This window comes from Musca vetustissima, unplaced genomic scaffold, assembly GCF_032173495.1.
Source record: "Musca vetustissima isolate MV318-11 ecotype Yass unplaced genomic scaffold, APGP_CSIRO_Mvet_v1 utg8248, whole genome shotgun sequence".
NCBI lineage: Eukaryota > Metazoa > Arthropoda > Insecta > Diptera > Muscidae > Musca > Musca vetustissima.
This window is the reverse complement of record NW_026877606.1, coordinates 190,148-218,103: the sequence shown is the minus strand read 5'-3', so window position 1 is coordinate 218,103 and position 27,956 is coordinate 190,148. Positions and strand designations below refer to the sequence as shown.

The window sequence follows — 27,956 nt, the reverse complement described above, 5'->3', positions numbered from 1 at the left end:
TCTGCCATTTTATATATGATGAATAACGAACAATTCGGCCATAGTACCGCATCGGCACAATATTTCCTACAGCTAGCCGGCTATTTGGGTATACCCGTCATCTCATGGAATGCCGACAATTCGGGCCTGGAACGCCGTGCCTCGCAGTCAACACTTCAACTTCAGTTAGCTCCAAGTATAGAACATCAAAGTGCCGCTATGTTGAGCATATTAGAACGTTACAAATGGCATCAGTTTTCGGTTGTCACCTCGCAGATTGCCGGCCATGATGACTTCGTGCAAGCGGTACGGGAGCGAGTTGCCGAAATGCAAGATCATTTCAAATTTACGATACTCAATGCAATCGTTGTAACGCGTACTAGTGACTTGATGGAACTTGTTAATAGCGAGGCAAGAGTTATGCTCCTCTATGCCACGCAAAGTGAAGCAATCACTATTCTTAGAGCTGCTGAAGAGCTGAAGTTAACGGGAGAGAATTATGTGTGGGTGGTGAGTCAATCGGTGATTGAGAAGAAGGATGCGCATGCCCAGTTTCCGGTGGGTATGTTGGGTGTGCATTTTGATACGAGCAGTGCAGCGTTAATGAATGAAATATCGAATGCCATTAAAATTTATGGTTATGGTGTGGAGGCGTATGTCTCGGATCCAGCTAATCAGGGGAAGAAGTTGAATACTCAGGCTCTGTCGTGTGAAGATGATGGTCGTGGCCGGTGGGATAATGGAGAATTGTAAGTATTGCAAATTGTAAATTTAATTTAAATATAAAAATTGCGCTCAAATCCAACACCATGGGATGTACATGTCATGAGATTATGTAGTAAATGTAAAAAACGTCATATTTTACTAAAGAAAAGGTACCATAACCTCAAAAATGCCGAAAATATGTCGAAAATCTTAAAATATCCCTTTTCGATTATAAATAAAAGGTGCACATAAAAATTAGATTTTTTACTTTTAACACTCAAAAAACTTATATGTCAAAAATGTCACATTTTTGGTATAAAACGTTGTAAACCCCAAAAATGTAAAATTTGGTTGGAAAATAAATATTAGATAATTTGTAAAATAATTGTAGACTCGCAATCTTCAAAACAATTTCAGTGTCTAAAATGTCACAAGCTTGTATGAAACGTCTAAAATGTATTAAAGTTTTGTATAATAGTTTAGAAAAGTACATAGGTACATAAAATTTGGACTTAAAAATTAGATTTTGACTTCCAACACAAAAAAAAGTCCTATGTCAAAAATGTCACATTTTTTGTATAAAACATTGTAAACTACAAAAATTAAAAAATTGTATTGGAAAATATATTTTAGATAATTTGAGAAATAATTATAGACTTGCAATCTTCAAAAACATGTCGGTGTCAAAAACGTCACATGCTTGTATAAAACGTAAAAAATGTATTAAAGTTTTAAAAAATAGGTTTTGAATGCAAGTTAAATAAAAAATAAATTAATAGAAAGCTCCAGAATTAAAATTTTTGAAACAAATTTAAATGTCGAAAAAGTCACGTTTTTGTATAAAATGTCTAAAATCTGGACATTCTGAGAAATATATTTTGTATTGAAATATATGTACATAAAAATTATGATAGCATAAATTAAAATATTCAATTTTATTCAATTTTCAACTCCGGTTGTTCCATAAGCCAAGCGCTTCTGTCTGGTGCGCAACTCTTTCAATTTGAAAGACAATATTCCGAAATGTTCTCGTCCACTTCATCTTTCAATCTAATTCGTGACCTTCCACTGGATAGCACTTTATATGCGAAGGGAAGGAAACTTATTCCTCTATAGTTGGAACATAACGTCTTGTCTCCTTTTTTATGCTGAGGTTCCAATCTTTGGGCATGCGTTCCTGTAGCCAAATTTTACTAATCAGTTGGTGCATGCTCCTGACCAGCATCTGACCACCAGTCTGGAATAATTCGGCTGGTAATTCATCGGCTTCTGCTGCTTTATTGTTCTTGAGCCGATTGATTGCTATTCTGACCTCATCTTGACTAGGTGGTATACACTCTATACCTTTACATCTTATTGCTTCTGGGGTATCTTCTTCACCGTATTTGATACCAGAATTTTGCAAAATGCTCCTTTCAAATCCTCAACACGCTGTCTGTATCTGTCACTAGGTTTCCTTCTTCATCTTCACAGGAAGATGTGCTTGCACCAAAGCCTTCGATTTGGTGTTTTACTCGTTAGTAAAATTTTCGGACTTCATTCTGACTCTCGATATGCTCACACTCACGTTTTTCTTGTTCTTCTTTTTTCTGAAAATACGTTTCTCCTCTCTCCTTTACTCCCGATAATTTTCCATCTCATTACGTGTTTCTACTGTCTGCAGGGTCGTCCTATACGTTTTTCACATCAGTAGCATTTCGACACTCCTGATCGTACCACGGATTTCTTGATGGTGGTCTTGGGTACCTAATTGTTGCTTTTGCAGCAGTTTGTGGGGAGTGAGCAATTCTTCGCCATTGTGTTTCTATACTATTATCAGGACTAGAAGTGCTTTCGTCAAGCAAGTTAAGCGGAGTAGATCTCTGCTATCTATTGTGTTTGCAGCTTTTCGGCTTTGAGTTTCCGTGTTATATTAGACCGCACATTGCTGCTACATTAAGACGAGTGCGAACCTTGGCTGCTACAAGGTAATGGTCCGAATCGATATTCGCCCCTCGGATCGATCGAACGTCTAAAACACTGATTAAATGCCTCCTGTCTATCACAACTTGATCGATTTGATTTCTCGTTGTTCGATCGGGAGAAATCCATGTGGCCTTGTGTATATCGAGATGCTTGAACAACTTTTTGCTGCCGCGAAGTTAATCAACCTATGCGGATTATAGCTTTCGCTCATCTACTGGAGTAATCATGATTTACTTACGCCAGTCCCTTTCCATCGCATTTCCAGTAAGGCAATAATATCAGCGTTGTACTTCTTCAGTAATTCCGCCAAAGCGAAAACTGCGCCTGTTCTGTATAATGTGCGCACATTTCAAGGGCATATTCACAGATCGTGGTTCTTTATACGTTTGCGGGGATCGTCAACATTAGGGGGTATGGTTTTCTTTTTCATAGCTTTTTTCATAGTAATTTGTGTTTTCCAAGTGTGGGCAACTAACCCGACGTCTCAAACCATTTTTTTATAGGTCTCATGGATCAACTCGCGGCACTCACTCGCTCACTATTTTAACGGATGATGAAAGTAGCTACCCCAGATGACACCGCAGGGAGGTCATTGATGAGATGAAATAGGGACCCATATAAGCCTGGGCTTTGCCATGTTAAAGCCAATCAGAGCCGTTGCTTAGCATCTATCATCCCAACTCCACCGCAAAAGTTCGAAAACTTTACTTTTTTAAACTTTACACATACACTTCCCCTCAGAAGTTATCTCCTGTTCTGCTTCTCACGTGAATTTAAGTTATTCAGATGTTTGAAAACTTAAATTCACGTGAGAAGCAGAGTAGGAGGTAACTTCTGAGGGGAAGTGTACATGTAAAGTGTAAAAATCCAATGCCCAAGAGTGACTTGTTCAAAACTTTGGACTTAGTTGTAGTATGCTTAATTGTCTCGGATCCAAGTATTTCAATGCATTTTATTGGTCTTTTATAACCATCAACGAAAATTTCCGAACAAAAACTAATAGTTCTGAGAATGCGTATAATCTGTTATCAAATAATGGGTGAAAGTTATGCTTCGAATGGAAGTGTCTGGCACCAAAAATAGTATACTTTTTAAAAAATCGTAAAAATTATATTGGGCAATAAACACGCAAAGTGGTATCCGGTAAAATCACAAAAATATGAAAAATTTTTAAAACTTGGTACCAAAAAACGTAGTCCTAAAATGTTATTGATTAATATATTATTTGTATATGTTATTGTCTTTTTATAATCCGCTCCCAATACAGCTAGGCATTTATGTAACATGATTTTAAATATGCACCACCTAAAAAATCGTTTATTTAATTTTTATTTTCAGATTTTTCAAATATCTACGTAATGTCTCCATAGAAGGCGATTTAAATAAACCCAACATTGAATTCACAGCTGATGGTGATCTAAAATCGGCAGAATTGAAAATTATGAATTTAAGACCAAGTGCAAATAATAAAAATTTAGTATGGGAAGAGGTTAGTAAGAAACCGAAAACTCCATTATAAATTCCCAGATATAAGACCTTCTTCAATTGTCCCTTTTTGTATATTTTCTTCTTACAGATCGGCGTCTGGAAATCATGGGAAGCCCAGAAACTAGATATACGTGATATCGCCTGGCCGGGTAATTCACATGCTCCACCACAGGGTGTACCCGAAAAATTCCATTTAAAAATCACATTTCTTGAAGAAGCACCCTATATCAATTTATCACCCGCCGACCCCGTTAGCGGTAAATGTCTAATGGATCGTGGCGTTCTCTGCCGTGTGGCCGCTGATCATGAAATGGCCGATATCGATGTCGGTCAAGCGCATCGTAACGAATCATTCTATCAGTGCTGCAGCGGGTTCTGTATCGATCTATTGGAGAAATTTGCCGAAGAATTGGGTTTTACATACGAACTTGTACGGGTCGAAGATGGTAAATGGGGTACCCTCGAGAATGGTAAATGGAATGGTGTCATTGCTGATTTGGTTAATCGCAAAACCGATATGGTCCTAACATCACTCATGATCAATACGGAACGTGAGGCGGTGGTAGACTTCAGTGAGCCCTTTATGGAGACGGGAATTGCTATAGTGGTGGCGAAACGTACGGGTATTATATCGCCAACAGCTTTTTTAGAACCTTTTGATACGGCCTCATGGATGCTGGTGGGCATTGTCGCGATACAAGCGGCCACATTCATGATCTTCCTCTTCGAATGGCTCTCACCAAGTGGCTATGATATGAAATTGTATTTGCAAAATACCAACGTTACACCCTATAGATTTTCGCTGTTCCGAACGTATTGGTTGGTGTGGGCGGTGCTGTTCCAGGCTGCCGTACACGTGGATTCGCCGCGTGGTTTTACCTCAAGATTTATGACAAATGTATGGGCTCTGTTTGCGGTGGTATTTTTGGCCATCTATACTGCCAACTTGGCTGCCTTCATGATAACGAGGTAAAGTATTTTTTGGTTCGCCGAACACACACACACACATACATATGTATACTATTATCTGTAGAATTGTTGAAAAGGCTTTATTGAATATGTATTTGTTTTTCTTCCTTTTAATTTTTTTCCATATAGAGAGGAGTTCCATGAATTCACTGGCCTAAACGACAGCCGTTTGGTTCATCCATATTCACACAAGCCATCCTTTAAATATGGCACAATACCATACAGCCACACAGATTCCACCATCAATAAATACTACAAGGAAATGCACTACTACATGAGACAGTAAGTTTGTCATTCGGGGGTTTTTTCACCTCCAGAAAAAATATTTATTTTCTGTTTTAGAAAGCAAAAAAACAGGGTTTAGTTAAGTGGAGTATAGAACATAAATAAGTTTGGCAGGAAAGGGAAAAAAGAAAATTTGAAAAAGATTTAAATCCTTAACTAAAAAATCCTTGGAAAAATTTAAGCAATTTTCTCTTCGACTAGCATAGCTTTGGGCGTGGATTTTTTAAACATTTTTTTATTCTAGCCCAGCATAGCTTTAGGCGTGGATTTTTTAAACATTTTTTATTCTAGCCGAGCATAGCTTTAGGCGTGGATTTTTTACACATTTTTTATTCTAGCCTAGCATAGCTTTAGGCGTGGATTTTTTTAACATTTTTTATTCTAGCCTAGCATAGCTTTAGGCGTGGATTTTTTAAACATTTTTTATTCTAGCCGAGCATAGCTTTAGGCATGGATTTTTTACACATTTTTTATTCTAGCCTAGCATAGCTTTAGGCGTGGATTTTTTTAACATTTTTTATTCTAGCCTAGCATAGCTTTAGGCGTGGATTTTTTAAACATTTTTTATTCTAGCCCAGCATAGCTTTAGGCGTGGATTTTTTAAACATTTTTTATTCTAGCCCAGCATAGCTTTAGGCGTAGATTTTTTAAACATTTTTTATTCTAGCCTAGCATAGCTTTATGCGTGGATTTTTAAACATTTCTTTTCACAGACTAGCATAGCTTTAGACGTGTTTTTTAACGTTTTTTCTCCCAGATTAGCATAGCTTTAGGCGTGGATTTTTTAAACATTTCTTTTCACAGACTAGCATAGCTTTAGACGTGTTTTTTAAACATTTTTTTCTCCCAGATTAGCATAGCTTTATGCGTGGATTTTTTAAACATTTTTTATTCTAGCCTAGCATAGCTCTAGGCGTGAATTTTTTAAGTCGGTTTTCTCCTAGACTAGCATAGCTTTAGGCGTGGATTTTTTAAGTCGGTTTTCTCCTAGACTAGCATAGCTTTATGCGTGGATTTTTTAAGTCGGGTTTCTCCTGGACTAGCAAAGCTTTAGGCGTGGATTTTTTTAAGTCGGGTTTTTCCTGGACTCGATAGCAAAGCTTTAGGCGTGGATTTTTTTAAAGAATATTTCCAGAAGCCATAGCAAAGCTTTAGGCGTGGATTTTTTTAAAGAATATTTCCAGAAGCCATAGCAAAGCTTTAGGCGTGGATTTTTTTTAAGTCGGGTTTCTCCAAGACTATCACAGCTTTAGGCATGGATTTTTTTAAGTCGTTTTTTAAGAATATTTTGTAATTATTTTTCTTTAATTCCAGATACAACAAATCCAGCGTAGCCGATGGCGTGGCTGCTGTATTGAATGGCAACCTGGATGCTTTCATCTATGATGGCACAGTCCTGGACTATTTGGTGGCACAGGATGAGGATTGTCGCCTAATGACTGTGGGCAGCTGGTATGCCATGACAGGTAAACTAAAACCCATACCTCTTTTTCAATACCCTTTTTAATTTCTCCTCCTCTTTTTTCTGTGCTTCTCTCCCTCCACCCCCTAGGCTATGGTCTGGCCTTCAGTCGCAACTCAAAATACGTCCAAATGTTCAATAAACGTTTATTGGAATTTCGAGCGAACGGTGATCTGGAACGTTTGCGACGCTATTGGATGACGGGGACATGTCGACCGGGTAAACAAGAGCATAAATCATCTGATCCCCTGGCCTTGGAACAATTCTTGTCAGCATTTTTGTTATTGATGGCGGGTATTTTGTTGGCAGCTTTATTGCTGCTGCTCGAACATGTCTACTTTAAGTATATACGAAAGAGGATAGCGAAAAAGGATGGTGGGCATTGTTGTGCTTTAATTTCACTGTCAATGGGTAAATCGTTGACATTTCGTGGTGCCGTCTATGAGGCAACGGAAATCCTTAAAAAACATCGTTGTAATGATCCAATATGTGATACGCATCTATGGAAGGTGAAACATGAATTGGATATGACAAGGCTGCGGGTGCGTCAACTGGAAAAGGTGATGGACAAGCATGGTATTAAGCCGCCACAATTAAGGTAGGGAAAAATGTGAAATTAAATGATTTTTTTTAATGTCCCCCTAATTTGTATTTTGTTCCTCCTTTTGCAGACTTGCCTCCTCATCGGATTTACTGAACCATCATCATCTGAAAGAACGACCCCCCTTGATGGGGAATTTGAGTTTAGCAGCCAGTGCCCAAGATTTATACAGGTGGTAAGTTTGTCGTTTTTCCAACCCTACCCCCACACAGTCACAACAGCAACACACAAATACATACAAATAAATTTTGTAGCTCCACCAAAAACCATAGTCAAACAGCATGCCAACCAAATAACCAGTCAACCAACCAAAGAACCAACCAGTTAATCCACATTCCCACACCACCAGTACCACCACAACCTCTCTTAACAATACCAACAATAATTAAGTACACCACCCAGTTAATTAACGGATCCAAAAACCAATTCCGCCAACCATATAAAATATCCTCTTGGAGTTATTTAGAATGCCAACCACAACAACAACAATAAAAATATTCCACGTAGCCATAGCTTCTACTTCTAACCCACCTCCCAGCATTTTTTTCTCTCCATGCTCTTTAAATTGTTGTAAATAAATATCCAGCACTCTTCACGTCCAACACCCCTCCCTGCCTCCCTCCTTTAGCATGTTTTAACGTTTTTCTCTCGTTTTCAATTATAATAATTATTTAGATTGTATAACCGCAATCTTTTTAATTCGTTTTTAATTAACAGTTGAAACAAAAAGAACAACAACAGCATTTTGTGTAATTTTTAATTGTTTTCCAATTTCCGTTTCCTCTACGTCGTTCATATATATACGGAGGATTTTTAATTCGAACAAAACCAAAAACAAAAGAGTGGTAAAATTTCAACACATTTAAGTTATTAACACAAAAAACATCACACTTGACAAACAAAGCCTAGAATTGTTCAAATATTTGCCATAATTTTGAAAGATTTTCAGATCCAATAAAAATTGCCATAAACTAAAAGATTTTTTAAACATTTTTTCTCCTAACTTTAGGCGTATATTTTTTTCTCCCAGACTAGCACAGTTTTAGGTGTGGATTTTTTAAACATTTCTTCTCCTAACCTAGCACAGTTTTAGGCGTGGATTTTTTAAACATTTCTTCTCCTAACCTAGCACAGTTTTAGGCGTGGATTTTTTAAACATTTCTTCTCCTAACCTAGCACAGTTTTAGGCGTGGATTTTTTAAACATTTCTTCTCCTAACCTAGCACAGTTTTAGGCGTGGATTTTTTAAACATTTCTTCTCCTAACCTAGCACAGTTTTAGGCGTGGATTTTTTAAACATTTCTTCTCCTAACCTAGCACAGTTTTAGGCGTGGATTTTTTAAACATTTCTTCTCCTAACCTAGCACAGTTTTAGGCGTGGATTTTTTAAACATTTCTTCTCCTAACCTAGCACAGTTTTAGGCGTGGATTTTTTAAAGACATTTTTTTCCCAGACTAACAGAGATTTTTGCTATTTTTGCTAGAAATTACTCTCTTTTAGGTCAAGAACAACGAATTTTCCCATTATCGAAATTATCTTTTGTTTTCTTTTGTGTTTTTGTGACAATAGAAAACAAAAGAAAAAATATGTCTTTAATAATTTCCCTTTCAATATGACCTTGATTACCATGAATAAATCTCCCACAAACACCGACTAATCCTTTCGTTATAAGGATATGCAAACAATTACATTTGGTAAACAACATGGCATTCGATTTTTTTTGCTTCTCCTTAGTTTCCGATTCCTTACAAAGATGTCCTTATTTTTAGTCATTTTTTAAATATATATGTATGTGTGTATGTGCATTTTAAGACCACTTTATGGAACTGGGTCAATTACCAAGAAAATGGACAGAGAAAAGGAAAACAAGAAGAAAGAGGAGAAAAGCTCTTTAAAAATTAATTTAATTAATTTTTGAGCTTGAATTTGTTGCGACGACGATGACAACAAACAACTCAGCACGCATAGACGACGTTCTTCAGGCTTAGCTGTCGACGACAGAAATCGTCGTCCGGTCAGGGCTGTGAAGAGGCTATAAACTATTTCCGTTCTTTCTTTTTCTCATCTCTGTTGCCCATAATTGCCATTGCAGCTTAAACGAAGTGGCGAACAAGAACAACAACAGCAAAAGCAAACAGTTAATTATCATAAAGATAACGGTTAATATAAAACCTACAGTTTATGTGGTATCTTTATTATGAAAAGAGAGAGAGGGAGATGAAGAGAAAAAACAAAACAAAATGACAACAAGAACAATGATGATGGTGATGATGATGACGTCGTAAAGGCTTCAAATGCTAAAAGTCATATTAAATGGCGGTTTGTGGTGGGTAATAGGGTCTAACCGATAAAAAAAAATAAAGCATAATTCTAGGCAAGGATTTTTAAGAATATTTTTTCAAAGACTGGCCATAGGCGTTGATTTTTTGAAAATATTTTTTTCAAAGCAATGCTTAAGGCGTGGATTTTTATACCCTATACAACTATGTTGTCAGGGTATTATAGCTTTGTGCAGCCCCATGAGTTTGTAACGCCGCGAAATATTGGTCCTAGACCCACCTTTAAGTATACCGATCGTCATATCTCAACTAGCTAAGTCGATCTAGACATGTGTGTCCTTCCGTCCGTCAGTCCATTATAATTTGTAAACACGATACAGGCCACAGTTATGGACCAATCTTCACGAAATTTTGCATGTAGAATGGGTTCTGGCTAATGAAGACCCCTATTGTTTCTGGTAAATATCGGTTAATATTTAGGACCAAATACTATTTTTTCGGTTTTTCTGGTCGCTCCAGAGGCCGCAATTATGAAAATTACATGGAGAAGGGGATCGGACCAAAGAATAAGCATGCCTTTTTGATAAAGATCGGTCAATATTTAGCGGGTCAAATGGACCCTGACTTTTGTGTGAAAAATTACAAAATTTGGATTCTATGGCGTATATATTTAATCCTAAAGAACATAGACCTGAAGAGTAGATAGTATATCCAAGAGGAGTGGCTGACCTTTAAATTGATACCAATTATATTGTCGTATGTTCTCGGATGTGGGAATTACCCTCAAATATTTAGAGGTGCTTACGTATTCCGATATTATTTAGTAACCCATTACCACACTAGAGTGCGGATATATAACGCTGATCAATTTGAAATTTTCCATGGGTTCCAGTTATAACAGGGCTTATAATTTTCGGTGATGATCAGATAATAATTTTGGGATGAAGTGGACCGAAAACTTAATTTTTTTGCAAATTTTCGAATCGATCTATAGGCAAAACTGTGGCCTACCATACAACCCACGCTGAATTCAATCTGGACAAGTAGTAGGAAGGGCTGTACTGATATTAGTAATATTCGGAAAATATGTTAGTGTATGGAAGGTGTGCTCTTGACCTCAAATCGGGCAAGAGTGTGCATATGTCACCAAATATATCCCAGGCTCGGAATAAACTTCCTTAGAAAGTTAGTACTCCGTCGTAGTTGTGTATTTAAATGGTGCACCAAAGTCCCTATATATCTTTAGATTTGCACGAAATTTGGTATAGCGCACTGAATTGAGTCTAGAATTACATATGTTAAGTTTCGTGAAAATCGGTTTAGACTTAGATATAGGTCCCACATATATATTTTAGTCCGATTTTATGTAAATAGTGCACCAACGTCCCTATATATTCTCCGATTTTCACGAAATTTGGCATGGTGTACTAAAGTAGGTCTATAATGATGTGTGTTAAGTTTCAAGAATATCGGCTCAGATATAGATATGAGTCCCATTTATTTTAGTCCGATTTTAGGTAAATGGTGCTAACTCCTAATGTTTGTCCGATTGACACGAAATTTTGCACACCGTACTATATATATTTCGAACGGTTGTCTGATTGAGATTATACTTTTAACAGTGCGGCATACTGAGTCGCGTGTATCAAATATGCTATAAATCGATTTCCGATTGAAATTAAATTTAGCATAGGTTGCAGAATGGTGTATGTTTCTTCGAGGGAACATTGACATGAAATTCTTAGGATACATATGTACAATATACATAAAGTGGTAAAGGGTATCATATAGTCGGCCCAGTCCGACTTTACTACTTTCCTTACTGGTTTTATGTTTGCATCGTTCCTCCCTACTATACACACTCACATAAATTAACCAAGGTCTCTTAAATCCCTTGAATAGTAGTAAATATTTTTTGAATGTATTTCTCATTCTTCCGCACACACATACATACATATATATCTTTATTCGTATATATGTATGTTCGTACAAATTTATATGCCAACTTATATCGTAAATTTCCCTTTTTTATGCTGATATTTTGGTTAGTTTCATTCGACCAAGCCTTAAAATTAATTTAAGTTCCGTTTTTTGGGCTCATATCCTGGGGTGGTTGGGTAATTTCATGTAATCTTATATCCACAATCAAGATAAAAACTAGAGTAGAGAATTTAATGCAAAATAATTGTTGCCATCAACAACAACAACAGCAGCACCCTGTCATCATCACCAACACCACCCATAATGGAGACCATGAATATTCAACAGCAGCAGCATCCGTTAACATTGTCAACACCATTGTCATCGTCAACGCTACCACCAACACCATGGTCACCGTCATCGTCGTCGGTAATATCATTATCATATTTCTACTACATTAGATTATGGCGACGACACCATCCATGCATTCCATCCACCATATAATGACCATTTTCCGTTTATAGTAACAATTATAAGGCTCAAGTGGAAAATATATCGTGGATGGGAATTTGATGTTGTGGTTGGAAAAATGAGAAGGACATAATTCACATAATGAATATGATATGTTCAAGGTGATTGTTAATTTTTTTTTTTTTTTTTTTTTTTTTTTGAATTGTTTAAAGGTAATGTTGTTATTTAAATCAAGTTCGAAATTGGCTACAGGAGTTAGAAAGGAAACTTTCTGCCCTAGCCAAGAAGAGGGAGACTTCCTTGTAGAAGGAGACTTCCTTAGAGAAATAGGCAAAGGCTGTGAAGGGTATATTTTCATAGATATCATTATGATATATTTTTGGAAAGTTGGCCTTGTGATTCCAACCATCCATCAATCGAAAATGAGGCTGTGGAATGAAAAAATAAACCGATTTCTGGAAAATCTAATTTCCAAATAATTCTCCAATTGTATTTATATGCGATAAGATAACATCCTGGCTGGACTTTTGAGTTTTTATTTAAAATGTATCATTGAGTCAATAGATTTATAAACCTCACTATTTCCAATGAATACGGATTAATTTTCATTCCATCATCGTTCCGATATTTTGCAGTCTAGCACAGTTTTAGGCGTGGATTTTTTAAATATCATTGAATCAATACATTTATAAACCTCACTATTTCCAATGAATACGAATTAATTTTGAATCCATCATCGTTTCGATATTTTGCAGCCTATAAATAAAACAATTTTCAATTTTATAAAATAGATTACCAAGAATAAATAAATAACCTTATTTTATATTACATATGGGTATATACATACATTCACAGTATATATTTAATGAGTAAATATTTACCTGTTCCATGTTCCGTTTCATATACATACTCTCGCAAAGGATATGAAGGAAGTGTTATTGAAATTTATTTCAATTTGTTGTTGTTTGTTTGCTGTTTTAGTATGTCTGGATGTGGAAGAAAATGTTTACTTTTGGTTTTAGAGAAACATTTCTTAATTAGTTTTTGGAAGAAAATGATGAAACTTTTAGTTTTGTAGGATGTCTGAAGCAAAATTGTATAAATTACGGAGAGTAGTTTGAAATGATTTTATTACATGCGACAATGTATGTATATAACTTGGTCTTAATAAACAGCATAATCACTTCTTGAGTTAGACATGTTGACTTGACAAATTAGATAGATAGCTTGAATTGAATGGGAGAACTATATGATACCCTTCACAAATTTTGATATATTCAACAGATGCATCCTAACAGACTACGCATTTTTGAAGGATCATTGACATGAACTTTGGCGAACTTAAATATGTGATCTTAATTTATATGTGAACCGACATAACTCAAACCAAACACATGCGAAAGTCGGACGGGGACGACTATATGATACCCTTTACCAGTTTGGGTATATTTAGAAGTTGCATCCTAATAGACATCGCATTTTAGAGAGGCTTTTGAGATTAAATTCAACTAAATTTGACATAAGATCTGTATATATATGGGCAATATTGCCAATTTTTTAACATAGCTGAAGCGGAGGTTCACCCCTTTATAACTCGGGAACTACTTAAGTATATGAAAAAAAGTGAATAGTTTTGGGTTAATTGATCTGTCGTTGCAAACTGTTCATGATATTGACCTCCTGTGTTTATTTTGATGGAAGCTGTGTCTACTTTAATGTAAAAAAATGTGTAAAAACAGGATGAGGCGAACCAGTTTTTTTATGTTCTCTATCGATTTCTGACTAAGACACTCATTGCACGGTCTTCGTGTCAAAATAAAACTAAAAGCCAACAAAATGGGGACTACGCCCCTTATGTATCATTTTTCAAAATTTTCACTGCATCTACCTTTAAATGATGCTGACATTTTGAAGCTCGATTTTGAGTGTTTTTTTAATTTTACTTCTAGCTTTAATACGCAAACAGGAATTTCTAAAAATCGATTATAAGCTTATGTAGTCGCGAATCTGCGTAATTTGATATGTATTTTGTGTATGTAGTATGCACAGCTTCAGAGTAATATTCATCCGAAGGTGCGAATTTTGTGCGATCAAATGTCTAAAAAACCTATTTTTCGGGCGAAATTTTTAGATCTGTCAACTGAATAATATGGGTACCCGCGATCAATAAGGTTTTTTACGTTTCGGATGATATAAAATCTTCTTCGTGAAAATCCATCTACTAGAACGGCGGGAACTGGCCTTCCAAAAACACGAAATTTGGCAAAAAATGTTTTTGAAAATATCGCGGGTTTATTTGCGTTTTCTGTGTATCATTTCCGCTTCAATAAATTACCTCATACGGATTTTGATCTTTTTCGAAAAGAGAACTTTAAAAACTTCAGCCGAAAGAGAGATGTACCCAATTTATCTCAAAAATAGTGTGAACTGGCACATCCATGGTTCTTAATGGACCACATTGAAATGGTATAGATCGATGTATATTTTTAAGGTGCACACCGAAATCGGATGCGCGTTAATGGCATATGGAGTTTTCGGAAATTATTCGCGTTTTACGATTTTTTGGGTACTTCAATGCAACGTGTGGCACATCTTAGCCGTCAAATGAAATTTCGCAAAATATATATGGATTGGAAGATAAACTTCAGTATTTCCTGGAAACCGCATGCGCATCAAATGATTTTGAGAATTACGCGATTTAGACGCAATTTAAAATGTATATTTCATATTATTATTTTATTATAAGATTTATTCCTATTTATAGAACCCCAAGATTTATCGGAAGGGACTTGCTACAATCCACAAGGTGTATACTTATACACCAAATGTGATTATTTTTAAATATGTCAATTTTTCGGCGAAATTTGGGTAAAATAGCAGAATAACCCCAAATTTTTTTTTCTGAATTTTCTCGTATAAAATTAAAAAATAAATATGATGACATTATTTTGGGTAAAATAGCAGAATAACCCCAAATTTTTTTTCTGAATTTTCTCGTATAAAATTAAAAAATAAATATGATGACATTATTTTTTCGAACCAAAAACAAATATTTTTCCTCAATATCTTGATTTGTTGTCGCTCTGATTTACAAACCGCTACACGGACTTGTGTGATTTTGATATCATTTGATTCATCATGGTGTTTAGATTATGTAGATATTTTTATATAAATTTTTAGGTGTGTGTATGTCATTAATATAATGAAAATATTGACGTAATATCCTATATTTTTATAATTTTTCTCATATTTTGCGAAAATGTGCAACTTTATCGCGATTATTATAATACATTCATATTCTTACTTTACGGAGGAAGACATATATCAACGTTTTTGGTCAATATAATAAACGGCGTAATTTTAAGATTTTTTTCTCATGCCCAAAATTAAAACCTCGATAACTTTTGCGAGCATCAACCAAAAATTTGATCGCGAACGGTTTCGGAGTCAGAACATTTTTCTCTATATGTGTACCAAAAATCATTGATGTGCCACAAAAACAAAAAAGCTGATTTTTTGGAAATGAAATATTAAAAAATTGGCAATATTGCCCATATACATATATATATATGAACCGACTTAAATCAATCCGTACATATGTCTTCGGCAACATCTACAAATTTTATTTAAAAATATTTAGAGTCGTTTTTGGACCGTTTTCATTGTGTCAATAGAACAAACTTTATGGGAGATATATCTAAATCTTCATCATTTTCACCAAAACCTGACACACGTTAGTCTATCGTATAGTCTACCCTATTTACTAACCAGTGAGCGGAGCAGTATAGTCGGACGGGGCGGACCATACGATACCCTACACAGCTACCACGTAACTCTAATTTTCTGCGGATGTTTATTCCGAGCCTGGACAATATTTCGTGACATTTGCAACCTCTTGTCCGATTAGACGTCAACAGCACCTCTTCCTTACACTGACATATTTTCCGAATATTACTAATATTCAGTACAGCCCTTCTAATTAATTGTCCAGATCCCCTTCAATGTAAAAATTCGCGATGTTTGGGCCTTAATTGCGGCCTCTGAAGCGACCAGAAAATCACTCAAAATTATAGTTTTTTGTCCATTTCATCCCCTAAATATTATCCGATCTTTATCAAAAACAAAAGGGGTCTTCATTGGCCAGAACCCATCCTACATACGAAAATTCGTGAAGATTGGTCCATAACTATGGCCTGTATCGTGTTTACAAATTATAAGGGACAGACGGACGGACGGACACACATGTCTAGATCGATTCAGCTAGTCGAGATATGACGATCGGTATACTTAAAGGTGGGTCTAGGACCAATATTTCGGGACGTTACAAACCCCTGAGGCTGAACAAAGCTATAATATATATGGGAGCTATATCTAAATCTAAACCGATTTCAATAAAACTTAGCACACTTTAGGCTATACCAACTTCAGTACGCTGTGCAAAATTTCGCACAAATCTGCCTTAATGTGACTGATTGGTGCACCATTTACTAAAAATCAGACGAACATATATACGGGAGCTATATATAAATCTTAACCGACTGTCACGAAACTTAACACACATCATTCTAGACTTAATTCAGTACGCTATGCCAAATTTACATTTACATAAAATCGGACGTAAATATATATGTGAGGTATATCTAAAGCTGAACCGATTTTCACGAATCTTAGCACACATTACTCTCGACTCAAAACACTAAGATATGCCAAATTTCGTGCAAATCGAATGGCATATAGGGGCTTTTGTGTTCCATTAACATAAAATCGGACGAAAATATATATGGAAGCTATATCTAAATCTGAGCCGACTTTTACGAAACTTAAAACACACCATTGCAGACAAAATTTAGTACGCTATGCCCAATTTCGTTTCACATAATCAACGAAACCACCAAATACTCTCGAAGACGTAATCACAATTGGCCACCGATATATTTGGATGTAACTCCTTGTGACTTATTCTTTGGGTGAAAGATATAGTCTAGACAAACATCATAGTGTCGCGTCAGGATCTCTATCAAGGACATTGGGCAAAATTATGCAAATTGAGAAGTGGTTGCTACTTTGTTGTTTATTGTTTTTCGGTTTGAGAACATTTAATTTTGTATTACGAAAAAAAACTTTCAAAAATTTATCAGTTGTGTCGACCTTTTTAACATTCTGCGGATCTATATTCAGAGGCCTTTCCCATCATGGAAACTTTTTCGAATCTTATTTTCCTGGACTGAATATTTACACAATAAAGCTTCAACTTTTGTTATTCTACACACAGAAGTCTTAACACATATGTACAAACATCCATTCTCTTTAGTTGGCCAGATTACCTTTCCCGCGTAAAATATGTCATGTTTGGCTTATAATTGTAGTCTCTAGAGCTACTAGAAAAACAGCCAAATATAAATCATAAATTACTTACTTAGCTGGGTTGTGACAGAACATTTGTTCCATAAGCCGAGCTTAACAAAGATTTCCAGGCGCGTCGGTCTGGCGTGCAGCTGTTCCAATTTGAATGATCATGGTTCGAAATGTACCACCCACCTTTGTACCCTTCCACTTGATCTTCCCATCTAATTCGTGGCCTTCCCCTTCTGCGTTAGCCATCATTCTCACAACATGACCTAGTCAACGTAGTGGCTGCAGCTCGATACGACTGACTATGTCGATGTCCGAGAATAGACGGCGGTGCCGAGGTATATAAAATCGTTCACTACCTTGAAGCTGTAGTTCTCAAGTTCCACAGTTGGTCCGAGTCTACTGGACGTCTTGCGCGTTGATACCATCTGCTTGGTCTTCTGCCGTTTACCGCCAGACCCACTTTGGCAGACTCCTTTTCAATTTGTTCAAAGGTGGATGCAATGCAATTTGTTCAAAGGTGGCTGTTACCGCTCGCAATGTTCGACCCAATATATCGATGTCATCGGCGTAGGCGAGTAACATGTGTTGTTTGGTGTACAGAGTGCCATTTCTGTTCACCTTTGCCTCTCGTATGACATTTTCCAGCAGGATATTAAAAAGATTACACGACAAAATGTCACCTTGTCTGAATCCTCGTTTGGTATTAAAGGGCTCCGATAGGTCTTTCCGACTTTAACTGCTGACCTTGTGCCAGTTAAAGTTATCATACCCGTATTAATTTTGCAGGAATTCCAAATGCTGACATAGCTTTAAACACCTCTGAATGGATGGGGCTGTCGAATGCGGCTTTATAGTCGACGAATAGGCGGTATGAATCGAGATGTTGTTCATGGGTCTTTTCCAGGATTTGGCGCAGAGTGAAAATCTGGTCAATGGTGGATTTGCCAAGTTTGAAGCCACATTGGTATGGTCCAATAATGTCATTGACCATTGACTTTAGTCGTTCACACAGTACGCTGGATAGCACTTTATATGCGATGGGAAGGAGACTTATTCCTCTATAGTTGGTACATATCGTCTTGTCTCCTTTTTTGTGCACGGGACACAGAATGCTGAAGTTCCAAGCATTGGACATGCAATCCTCTAGCCAAATTGTCTAATCAGCTGGTGCATGCTCCTGACCGCCAGTCTTGAATAGTTCGGCTGGTAACCAATCGATACCTGTTGCTTTATTATTCTTCAGCCGATTGATTGCTATTCTGACCTCATCTTGGCTAGGTGGTAACAGAAGCCTTTCAAAATGATCCTTCCAGATCATGAACACGTTGTCTGTCTCGATTTACACCCGCTCACATTTTTATTTTTCTTAAAAATACGTTTCTCCTCTGTCCTTTTCTCCCGATAATTTTCTCTCGCACTACGTGTTGCTACTGTCTGCAGGGTTGCCCTATACATTGCGTTTTTCATTTCATTAGCATTACGACACTCCTGATCGTACCACGGGTTTCTTGATTATGGTCTTTGCTACCCCAGTGTTGCTTTTGCTGCTGTTTGTAGAGAGTGGGACAATCAGTGCTTTCGTAAAACAGGTGGGTGAGTTGAGCGGAGTAGGTTTTTTCTGTATGTTGTGTTTGCCGTTTTTTCGACGTCAAGTGTCCGTGTTGTGTGAGATCACATCTTTTCTGCTTCATTAAGACGGGTGCGAACCTTGGCTGCCACAAGATAATTATCCGAATCGATATTCGCCCCTCGTATCTATCGAATGTCTAAAACACTGGATGAATGCCCCCCGTCTATCACAACATTACCGATTTGATTTCTCATTCTTTGATCGGGAGAAATCCAGGTGACCTTTTGTGTATATCGAGATGCTTGAAGCTGGTGCTGCTAACTACCATTCTTTTTCTATAGAAAAAACTTCAACAGCCCCCAGGCTGAGGTTTTCTTTTTCTATAAAAAAACAATCCTACCTCATGCCGTTGTCTGATGTTTCTTCATGGAGGCTGAATTTTCCAACGGAATTATATTTTAATATATTTCTCATAATCCCTTAAACGACAAGATTTGCAGTCACTGAATAAAAGAAAGACACCACTTTCATGTTTTTTACAAAAAATATGTAGTTTGAATAAATATCTAAACTTTTGAATTTATTCAACAAATTTTAAAGCAAATTTAATGCAACAAAAAATATATAGCCTAAAGTACACCCATTACTTTCGGGATTGGACAAATATTTATGCGCACACACACACACACACAAACAACTACAAGTTGAACAAGCATACAAACTTACATCCATACAGACAGACATATGAACATATTCAGCTCGCAGTGTATTGTGTTCATCTTGTTCTTTTTCTTTGCATATCTATGAATCTAAAATTAATTTTTGTATCCAGTAGGGAGGCAGCAGTGGTTTCTTGAGAACAATAACAACACATGCACACATACAAATACAACAACATAACGTCATCATACTACAAACAATTTACTAGACTAAATACTACAAGTTTTTTTGTTATACAAATGTACAACAACATGGTGTATATTTTTCTATAGAAACAACATATGTGAGAGTGCATGTGTGTGTGTGTTTGTTTCGGATTGTTTTGCAGTGTTTCTAATTCTTGTCTATTTTATTCTTTCTCCTTTCTTTTGTTGTTGCTGTTGTTATTAAATGCCTATGCAAGACTCGAACTAGTGCTGCTGCTACTACAAAGGCCCAAATGGGAAGAATGTCTGTTGTAATGTTTTAAAATATGTTTCTTCCTTCCGGTTCACATACCAGCAGCCAGAGCCAGATCCTGAGCAGGCAGAGATGCCTGGTAGTCTGTTACTCTCGCCACTCTAACATTGTCAATTTTGATTCTTCCATCACAATTACTGTGTGTATGTGTAATTTTTTTTTTCATTATTTTTCTTTTAGAACAAGTGATTTCTCATACCACAGATAAATACATATATACACACATACTCATATGTTCATATATGAGTGTGTGTATGTATGTGTAGAGCCACTGTGTGAATATAAACATTAATTGCTTATGTGCAAACAATATGTAAATGGGGTTATTATGGGTACATTTGTGCATGTGTGTGTGAGTATGTGAACATGTATGAAAGTGTGGGAATTTCTGTCGTTATTGCACATTTGTCGTGATGTTACATACCAACACATATACATAATACTGCAATTAAATTACAACTACAGTATATAATTTAATATTACAGTGGTTTCTATAGATAAAAAAATTAATAGAACCCAGCGGTTCGTCGGCGATTTTTTTTCTATGGAAAAAAACACCTCAGCTGAGCTGACGAATTTTTTCTATGGAAAAACCAACTCAGCGGATCCGACAAATTTTTCTATGGAAAAAAACAACTCAGCTGGGCTGACGAATTTTTTCTATGGAAAATTTTTTTCTATGGCAAAAACACTTCAGCTGGGGCTGACGAATTTTTTGTATGGAAAAAAACTTCAACTGAGGCAGACGAATTTTTTCTATGGATAAAATACCTCAGCGATGCTGAAGATTTTTTTTTGTGAAAAAATACCTCAGCGGGGTTGACGAATTATTTTCTATGGAAAAAAACACCTCAGCTGGGCTGACGAATTTTTTTCTATGGAAAAAAACACCTCAGCTGGGCTGACGAATTTTTTTCTATGGAAAAAACACCTCAGCTGGGCTGACGAATTTTTTTCTATGGAAAAAAATTCATCAGCCAAAGGTTGAGGCATTCCTTTACTATAGAAGAAAAATACCTCAGCCACAGGCTGAGGTATTCTTTTTCTATAGAATAAAATTCGTCAGCCCTAGGCTGAGATGTTTTTTCCATAGAAAAAATTCGTCAGCCCTAGGCTGAGGTGTTTTTTTCCATAGAAAAAAAATCGTCAACCTCTGCCTGAGGTGTTTTTTTCCATAGAAAAAAATTCGTCAGCCTCTGGCTGAGATGTTTTTTTCCGTAGAAAAAAATTCGTCCGCCTCTGGCTGAGGTGTTTTTTCATAGAAAAAAATTCGTCAGCCTCTGGCTGAGGTGTGTTTTCCATAGAAAAAAAATTCATCAGCCCGAGACTGAGGTGTTTTTTTCCATAGAAAAAAATTCATCAGCCCCAGGCTGAGGTGTTTTTTTCCATAGAAAAAAATTCGTCAGGCCTAGGCTGAGGTGTTTTTTCCATAGAAAAAAATTCATCAGGCCCAGGCTGAGCGGTTTTTCCATAGAAAATAATTCATCAGCCCCAGGATGAGGTGTTTTTTCCATAGAAAAAAATTCGTCAGCCCCAGGCGGAGGTGTCTTTTCCATAGAAAAAAATTCGTCAGCCCCAGGTGCTGACGAATTTTTTTCTAGAAAAAAACACGTCAGCCCCAGGCTGACGAATTTTTTTCCATAGAAAAAAATTCGTCAGCCCCAGGCTGAGGTGTTTTTTCCATAGAAAAAAATTCGTCAGCCCCAGGCTGAGGTGTTTTTTCCATAGAAAAAAATTCGTCAGCCCCAGGCTGAGGTGTTTTTTCCATAGAAAAAATTCATCAGCCTGGCTGAGGTTTTTTCCATAGAAAAAAAAAACGTCAGCCTGGCTGAGGTTTTTTCCATAGAAAAAAAAAACGTCAGCCTGGCTGAAGTTTTTTCCATAGAAAAAAAAACGTCAGCCTGAGGTTATTTTCTTGATTTGTATTTCCATAGGAAAAGATTCGTGTTTGCCTGCACACATGAATATCTAACGAAAGTAAAACGGAAAGCCGAGTGTTAGAATTTTATAAATGTACATGTGTGTGTGTGAGTTTATATATGTGTGTGTATTATGATGTTCATTCACCAACATTCTAATGCTGCACGGAAGGATGTTAAGTATGTTAGTTACTGATGCTGCTGCTGGTGTTGTATTTAAGTTCAGTAAGCTTTCTTTATTTCAATGCTTCCTGTTATTACATGTTTTTTTTTCCACTGCCTCTTCTCCTCTCGTCACTGCCAGCGTGAGCTTCATTGTATTTATTGTTATTGTGGGGGGAGAGAAGAAGTATTCCAACATTAGAATTAAAGGCTTTTGTTTTATATCCCTCCGAATAGAACAAACAATGAAAATAAAAACTTGTTTGGCTTTGGACAAAAGAAATGAAGAAGAAGACGAATAGGGGGTGGTGTTCTGATTGTTTTTGTTTTTCTTCTCACACATACACTCATATCTTGCACTTGAATGCCATTTATTTTTCCTCATTCGTGGAAATTGTTTTTAATTGTTTTTTGATTTGAACAAAATGAAGTAAAACAAAAAAAACACACACTAGGATGGGGGAATAATTAAAACAACAGCAGCAACAACAAGAAAACAATTGTCAATTTGTGTGTTCTTATGAAAAATGAATGCAAATTTTTTCACTTAAGGAATACTCACACGACGACGTACTCACACACGTACATCTTACATATGTGTGTGTATGTTGTATGATTGTCTACATTAAACATTCATTTTTATTGTTTTGCTTTTGGAAACTTGGTTTTTTCGAATATCCCTCTGGCAAATTAAGTCTATTGTCAGTGTGTTTGTGTGTGTGCCAGTCTTCTCAACACTACCATATTTCTTCATCCGTACGTGCATACAAATTTCATAGTGGCGTTTTGTGTTTTTTTTCTCCGGAGCTTATCAAAATGCCTTACTCTGCCGCCTATGGTTTTGTTTTCACAGATTTTTATTTCGGATAATACCTCAGAGTTAATTAAAATGACTTTTATTGTGCGAGAGTGTATGTGAGTGTGCGTGTGCGTTTGTTGGTGAATTTTAGCATCCAGTCTTAATTAAAATATAATACTGGTTTCCTGCGTGTATAGCACTAACAGGACTTAGATAAGAAAGAGTCAAATCCGTTCGTCGAAATTTGTTTTTGTTTTTATATTAACTATAAAAGGAAATCTGATAACGCAGTTGCAACATTAACGACTCACGCGAAAAATTAGTTGGTAGAAAATGATAAAAACTTAGACAAGAAATACGTGGCTAATGTAGTCATATATCCCTACCCTATCACTACAAACTGGGATTATGGGAATCCTCGGATTTTATGGTGATTAAAAAAATACAAAAATTAGAAGCCCTGCTGAGATATTTTTTCCTATTGAAAAAAAATCGTTAGCATTGTGCTGGTGTTTTTTCCTGTAAAACATAAGAATTAGATTTTTCTCTCAAAAGAAAAAAATCGTCAGCCCAGCTAAAGTTTTTTTCCCTAAGAAGGTAAAACGAAGGTGCCAAAAATGTTATCAGACCTCTGATGTTTTCCCTTAAAAAAATTTGGCCAGACTTTCTATGGTTTTTTCTTTAGATTTAGAAAATTTAGAAAATTTGTTAACATAGTATTTTTGTGTCTAATGAGAACAAAAATCGATAGCCTTGCTGAGATAATTTTTATTAATAAAAACAATTCGGTATTCTTTCCAAGATATTTATATAGAAAAAAATCGTCAGTCCAGTTTTATCTAGAGACGTTAGTTTTGAGCTGAGGTATTTTTTTGCAGGTTCGCATTCTTCATTCTTCACATTCTTACACTGGTAACCTTTCCAGATCATGTTTTTTGTTGTGTCATTTTGTCACTTTGGACACAACAGACTTGGTTTATTTGACCCGAGCGACCTGAAAACCAGACAAAAAAAGTTTGGTCGATTGTATGCCCTAAATATAATCCGATGTGGTCTTCTTTGACCAGAACGAGTCCAAATGCGAATTTCGTAACGATTGGTCCATAACTATGACATGTATCGTATTTAGAAATTGTAATGGACAGACGGACGAACACACACGACTGGTATACTAAAAGGTCCAATAGGTCTAAGTCCAATATTTCACAGCGTTACAAAACTCTTGGGCCCACACAAAGCTATAATAGAGGTCACCCATATTCGGAGAACACAAAAATGGAAAATTGTAGCCATTTCGATTAAAACAAGTAAAAAAGTGTCAGTCGGCGTTGCCGACAGATATATACCCTCACCCTATGGTTTGCCTAGGATGTTGACCATTTGTGTGGGAGATACTAATGGGTCGCATGGGAGGACTAATGGGTCCCATCTTCGGACTTGATCTAGACTCGGTAAAGGTAACAGGTTATGCAAAGCTTGGTTCAGATCGGCCATTTCGTTCGCCTAATACTGGATTCATAAACAATTTAAACTATTCTTGTGCGAAGTACCAGAAGGAGTGCACCAATGGATCCCATTTTCGGACTTGATCTAGGCTTGGTAATGATACTACGTTGTGCAAAGTTTGGTCCAAATCGGAAGTGGTCCCATCTTCAAAGTTGATCTAGGTTTGGTTAATAGAATAGGTTGTGCAAAAATGGGTTCAAATCCGGCATTCCAATCGCCTGATATTGAACATACAAATATTGAAAATTTTGACAATTTGTGGGGGAGGTACCAGAAGAAGTGGACCAATGGGTCCCATCTTCAAACTTGACTTAGGCTTGGTAATGGTAATGGGTTGTGCAAAGTATGGTTCAAATTGGACATTCCAATCTTCTGATATTGGTTTTAAAAATATTTTTACCCTTTGTGGGGAAGGTACCAGAATTAGTGGACCAATGGGTCCTATCTTCCTACATGATCTAGGCTTGGTAAAGATAATAAGTTGTACAATGATTTATTAAAATCAATTAGTACATTTGCATGTTATTATGAAATTAATTTTTAGCACAATTTTGACCGTTTTGTGGGGGAGGTACCAGAAGGAGTGGACCGATATTCCCCATCTTCGAACTTCAACTAAGTTTGGAAGAAATATAAAAATGTGCAAAGTTTGGATGAAATCGATTATTCCCTACGAGAATTATCGTACGCACCAGCCAAACAGACAGACAGACGTACAACGGACGGACGGAAATGTGTAAATCGTCTCCAAATTTTCTGAAACGGATTTGGTCCAAAGAAACATGGGGTCTAAAACCAATATTTCCAAGAAGCACATTTTCACCGAAACAAAATGTATATACCCTCATTAGTCATAAGGTTGAGGATATAAAAAATACGACTAAAACCGAAAATCGTTCGTGGTTTTTGTGGGTGTCTGACGTTTCTCAACTAAGAAGTCTTTTTTTAAGGCTATATAATTTAAAAATAATATTAACCTATACCGAAATATTTCTGTAAAGGGACGTTTATTCGTTGATAACCTGAAAAGCCATATTACTTCCATTTCGGGTTGGAAAATGCCACTGTTATATTCAAAACACCTAAATTGGAGCTGCACCTTTCTGTAGGGAACATATTTATGATATTTTTCTACTACTATGCCCTCGTATTCTGAAAACACAAAAATGCCAAATTAAAGCCAATTCGATTGAAAAATCTGGCTTTACGATTGCGGAAATCATGCAGTGTTTTGTGGCGTTTTACCTCTAAAATTGTACCTTCGCAAATACCCTGATCTTCAGCTTCGGTCCGATATGAAAACTCTCTTCTTTGTCTAGCTTTAACTCGTCCTCAAATACTTCCTTACTAATTCCAATCAATGATTACTTCGAGAGTCCCACCAATATATATACATATATATTCCTGATCGTAAGTTTTTGTTCTGCCCTTCAGCTCTTCTATAAAAGCCTTGTCCAGTCTTAAATCGTCCTGAAATGCTTCCTTTCACGCGGGACATTTTTCGAGGATTCCGTCAAAAATTCCATATATAAAAATTTCCATATATATATATGTATATATATATATATATATGCGTCCCGCTCTTCAATTTCAGTTTGCTATGATGAATCTCCTTTCACTCTAATCTTCCAGATTTTAACTCGTTCTTAAATAATCCCTTTCAATGGGGGCTCTTCAATAAAAACTACCCTTGGCCCCGCTTTCGGTCTTGTGCTTTTGCTCGTCTATAAAGACCCCCATCCCTACTACTCTACTATAAAAACTCTACTATAAAGACTCATATATAAATTCACCCATCAGCTCGTTTCTATTCAGCTGTCCTACAAAAACCTCCTCAGTTCATACACGCCGACGAGTATAGCTTCAGATTTTTTTATGAATTACTGGTGCGGTTCGGAAACCCCTCAGCTTATAAAGAAAATCACCTCATCTATAAAGTCTACCTTCAATTCATTTATAAATTCTAACCTCACCTCGCTTATAAATCCTTGCAGCTCCTCTATAAAGACTCTCTTTGTCTTATTTACAAAAATTGGCCAAAAATATCCTTCATATTTCCCTCAGAAACAATTATGACACTTTTTTTAAATTATGTTCTGTTACTTTTACTTTTTTCCTAATTACGATAATATATTTTCACCTTCAGAGTTTTTATTTCTAATTCAAGTATATATAATCAATTCTGCTTTGCAAATTAGACCACCTACGATTTTTCCAACTTTTCATGTCATTAATACAACAAAATTGTTCCCAAAATGGTCATTTCATTAAAGAAAATGTGTAAAGCTTAAGGCGCTATCCAAAAAGGACAATAAAGAAAGAAACACTTTGTGTCGACATTTGTCAAAAACTTTTCGAAAAATAATTTGTTTCTATTGTGACACATAAGTACAGAACGGTTTTTGTTTTAAAGAGGACATTGACATAAATCATTCGGGTCCATGGGGGAGAGATGAAATGAAAATTAAGAACTACAAAAAACCCCCCAGCAACAAATTACTCTCTCTTTTTATGTATGTGTGATGGAAATAAAGAAAATACAAGAAAAATAATTTAGCTGTGATGGTATTTCATTTGATGAGTTGAACGAATGGGGAAAAAAGGCTTGATTGATTTGCAGGATTTTTATGTTGTTAGTTGTTATTGCTTTTGTAATTAATAGGAAAAGTTTTTCCAATAAAAATACATCATGATTACAATAAAAATGTTTGATTGTGGCAAATGGACAATTTTAGGCTTTAATGAATACATGGCATAAATGTAGCACACACACCCACATACTCAATTACCCATACCTCAGCACAACCATGATGAACATCACCACCACCATTACTAACCACACATTCCAGCTTTATACTCAAACCCACCAAAAAAAACAGCAAAATTGGAATCTAGAAGAAAAACATTCAAAATAGCCAACGAACATCTCAGATATCATCATCAATCACATGGATGACTTAACAATGTATTGTGTCTGTGTGTCTTCCAAAGGATATGTGGCCAACCATACAGAAAATAGCAAATAATAATATCAAGATAAAATTCAATTCAATTACACACACAACGATACACATACATATATATAATATACACACACAACCAAAACTAACCCATAATTGTCTTAAAGTAATTTTTATTGAATATTTTGTAATGTATTGTAGAAAACAATTAGATGACAACATAAAATAAATGAAATTATTAATAATTTAATTTTTTGTTTTCCATTTTATTTTTTTTTTATATTTTTTTGGAAATATCCTTCCTGCTTACTTTAGGTCATATAAAACGGAAATAGCGGAAATGGAAACAGTTCTCTAAGGAGTCAACAACTCAAAAGACCA

The 27,956-nt window shown here is 36.1% G+C and overlaps 1 protein-coding gene across 1 annotated transcript; it reads left to right on the top strand.

The window, feature by feature from the left end:
• Positions 1-27,956, top strand: LOC133322253 (glutamate receptor ionotropic, NMDA 2B). Its single transcript, XM_061531268.1, has 8 exons — positions 1-728; positions 3,988-4,138; positions 4,226-5,106; positions 5,236-5,388; positions 6,706-6,857; positions 6,944-7,451; positions 7,525-7,629; positions 27,891-27,956. The coding sequence occupies exons 1-8, from the start codon at positions 16-18 to the stop codon at positions 27,931-27,933; spliced, it is 2,706 nt and encodes a 901-aa protein (XP_061387252.1). The 5' UTR covers positions 1-15; the 3' UTR covers positions 27,934-27,956.

Coding starts and splice junctions, on each gene's coding strand:
- LOC133322253 (XM_061531268.1), top strand. CDS start 16: ATGATGAATAACGAACAATTCGGCCATAGTACCGCATCGGCACAATAT. Junction 5,107..5,235: donor GCTGCCTTCATGATAACGAG/GTAAAGTATTTT, acceptor TTTTCCATATAG/AGAGGAGTTCCATGAATTCA. Junction 6,858..6,943: donor CAGCTGGTATGCCATGACAG/GTAAACTAAAAC, acceptor TCCACCCCCTAG/GCTATGGTCTGGCCTTCAGT.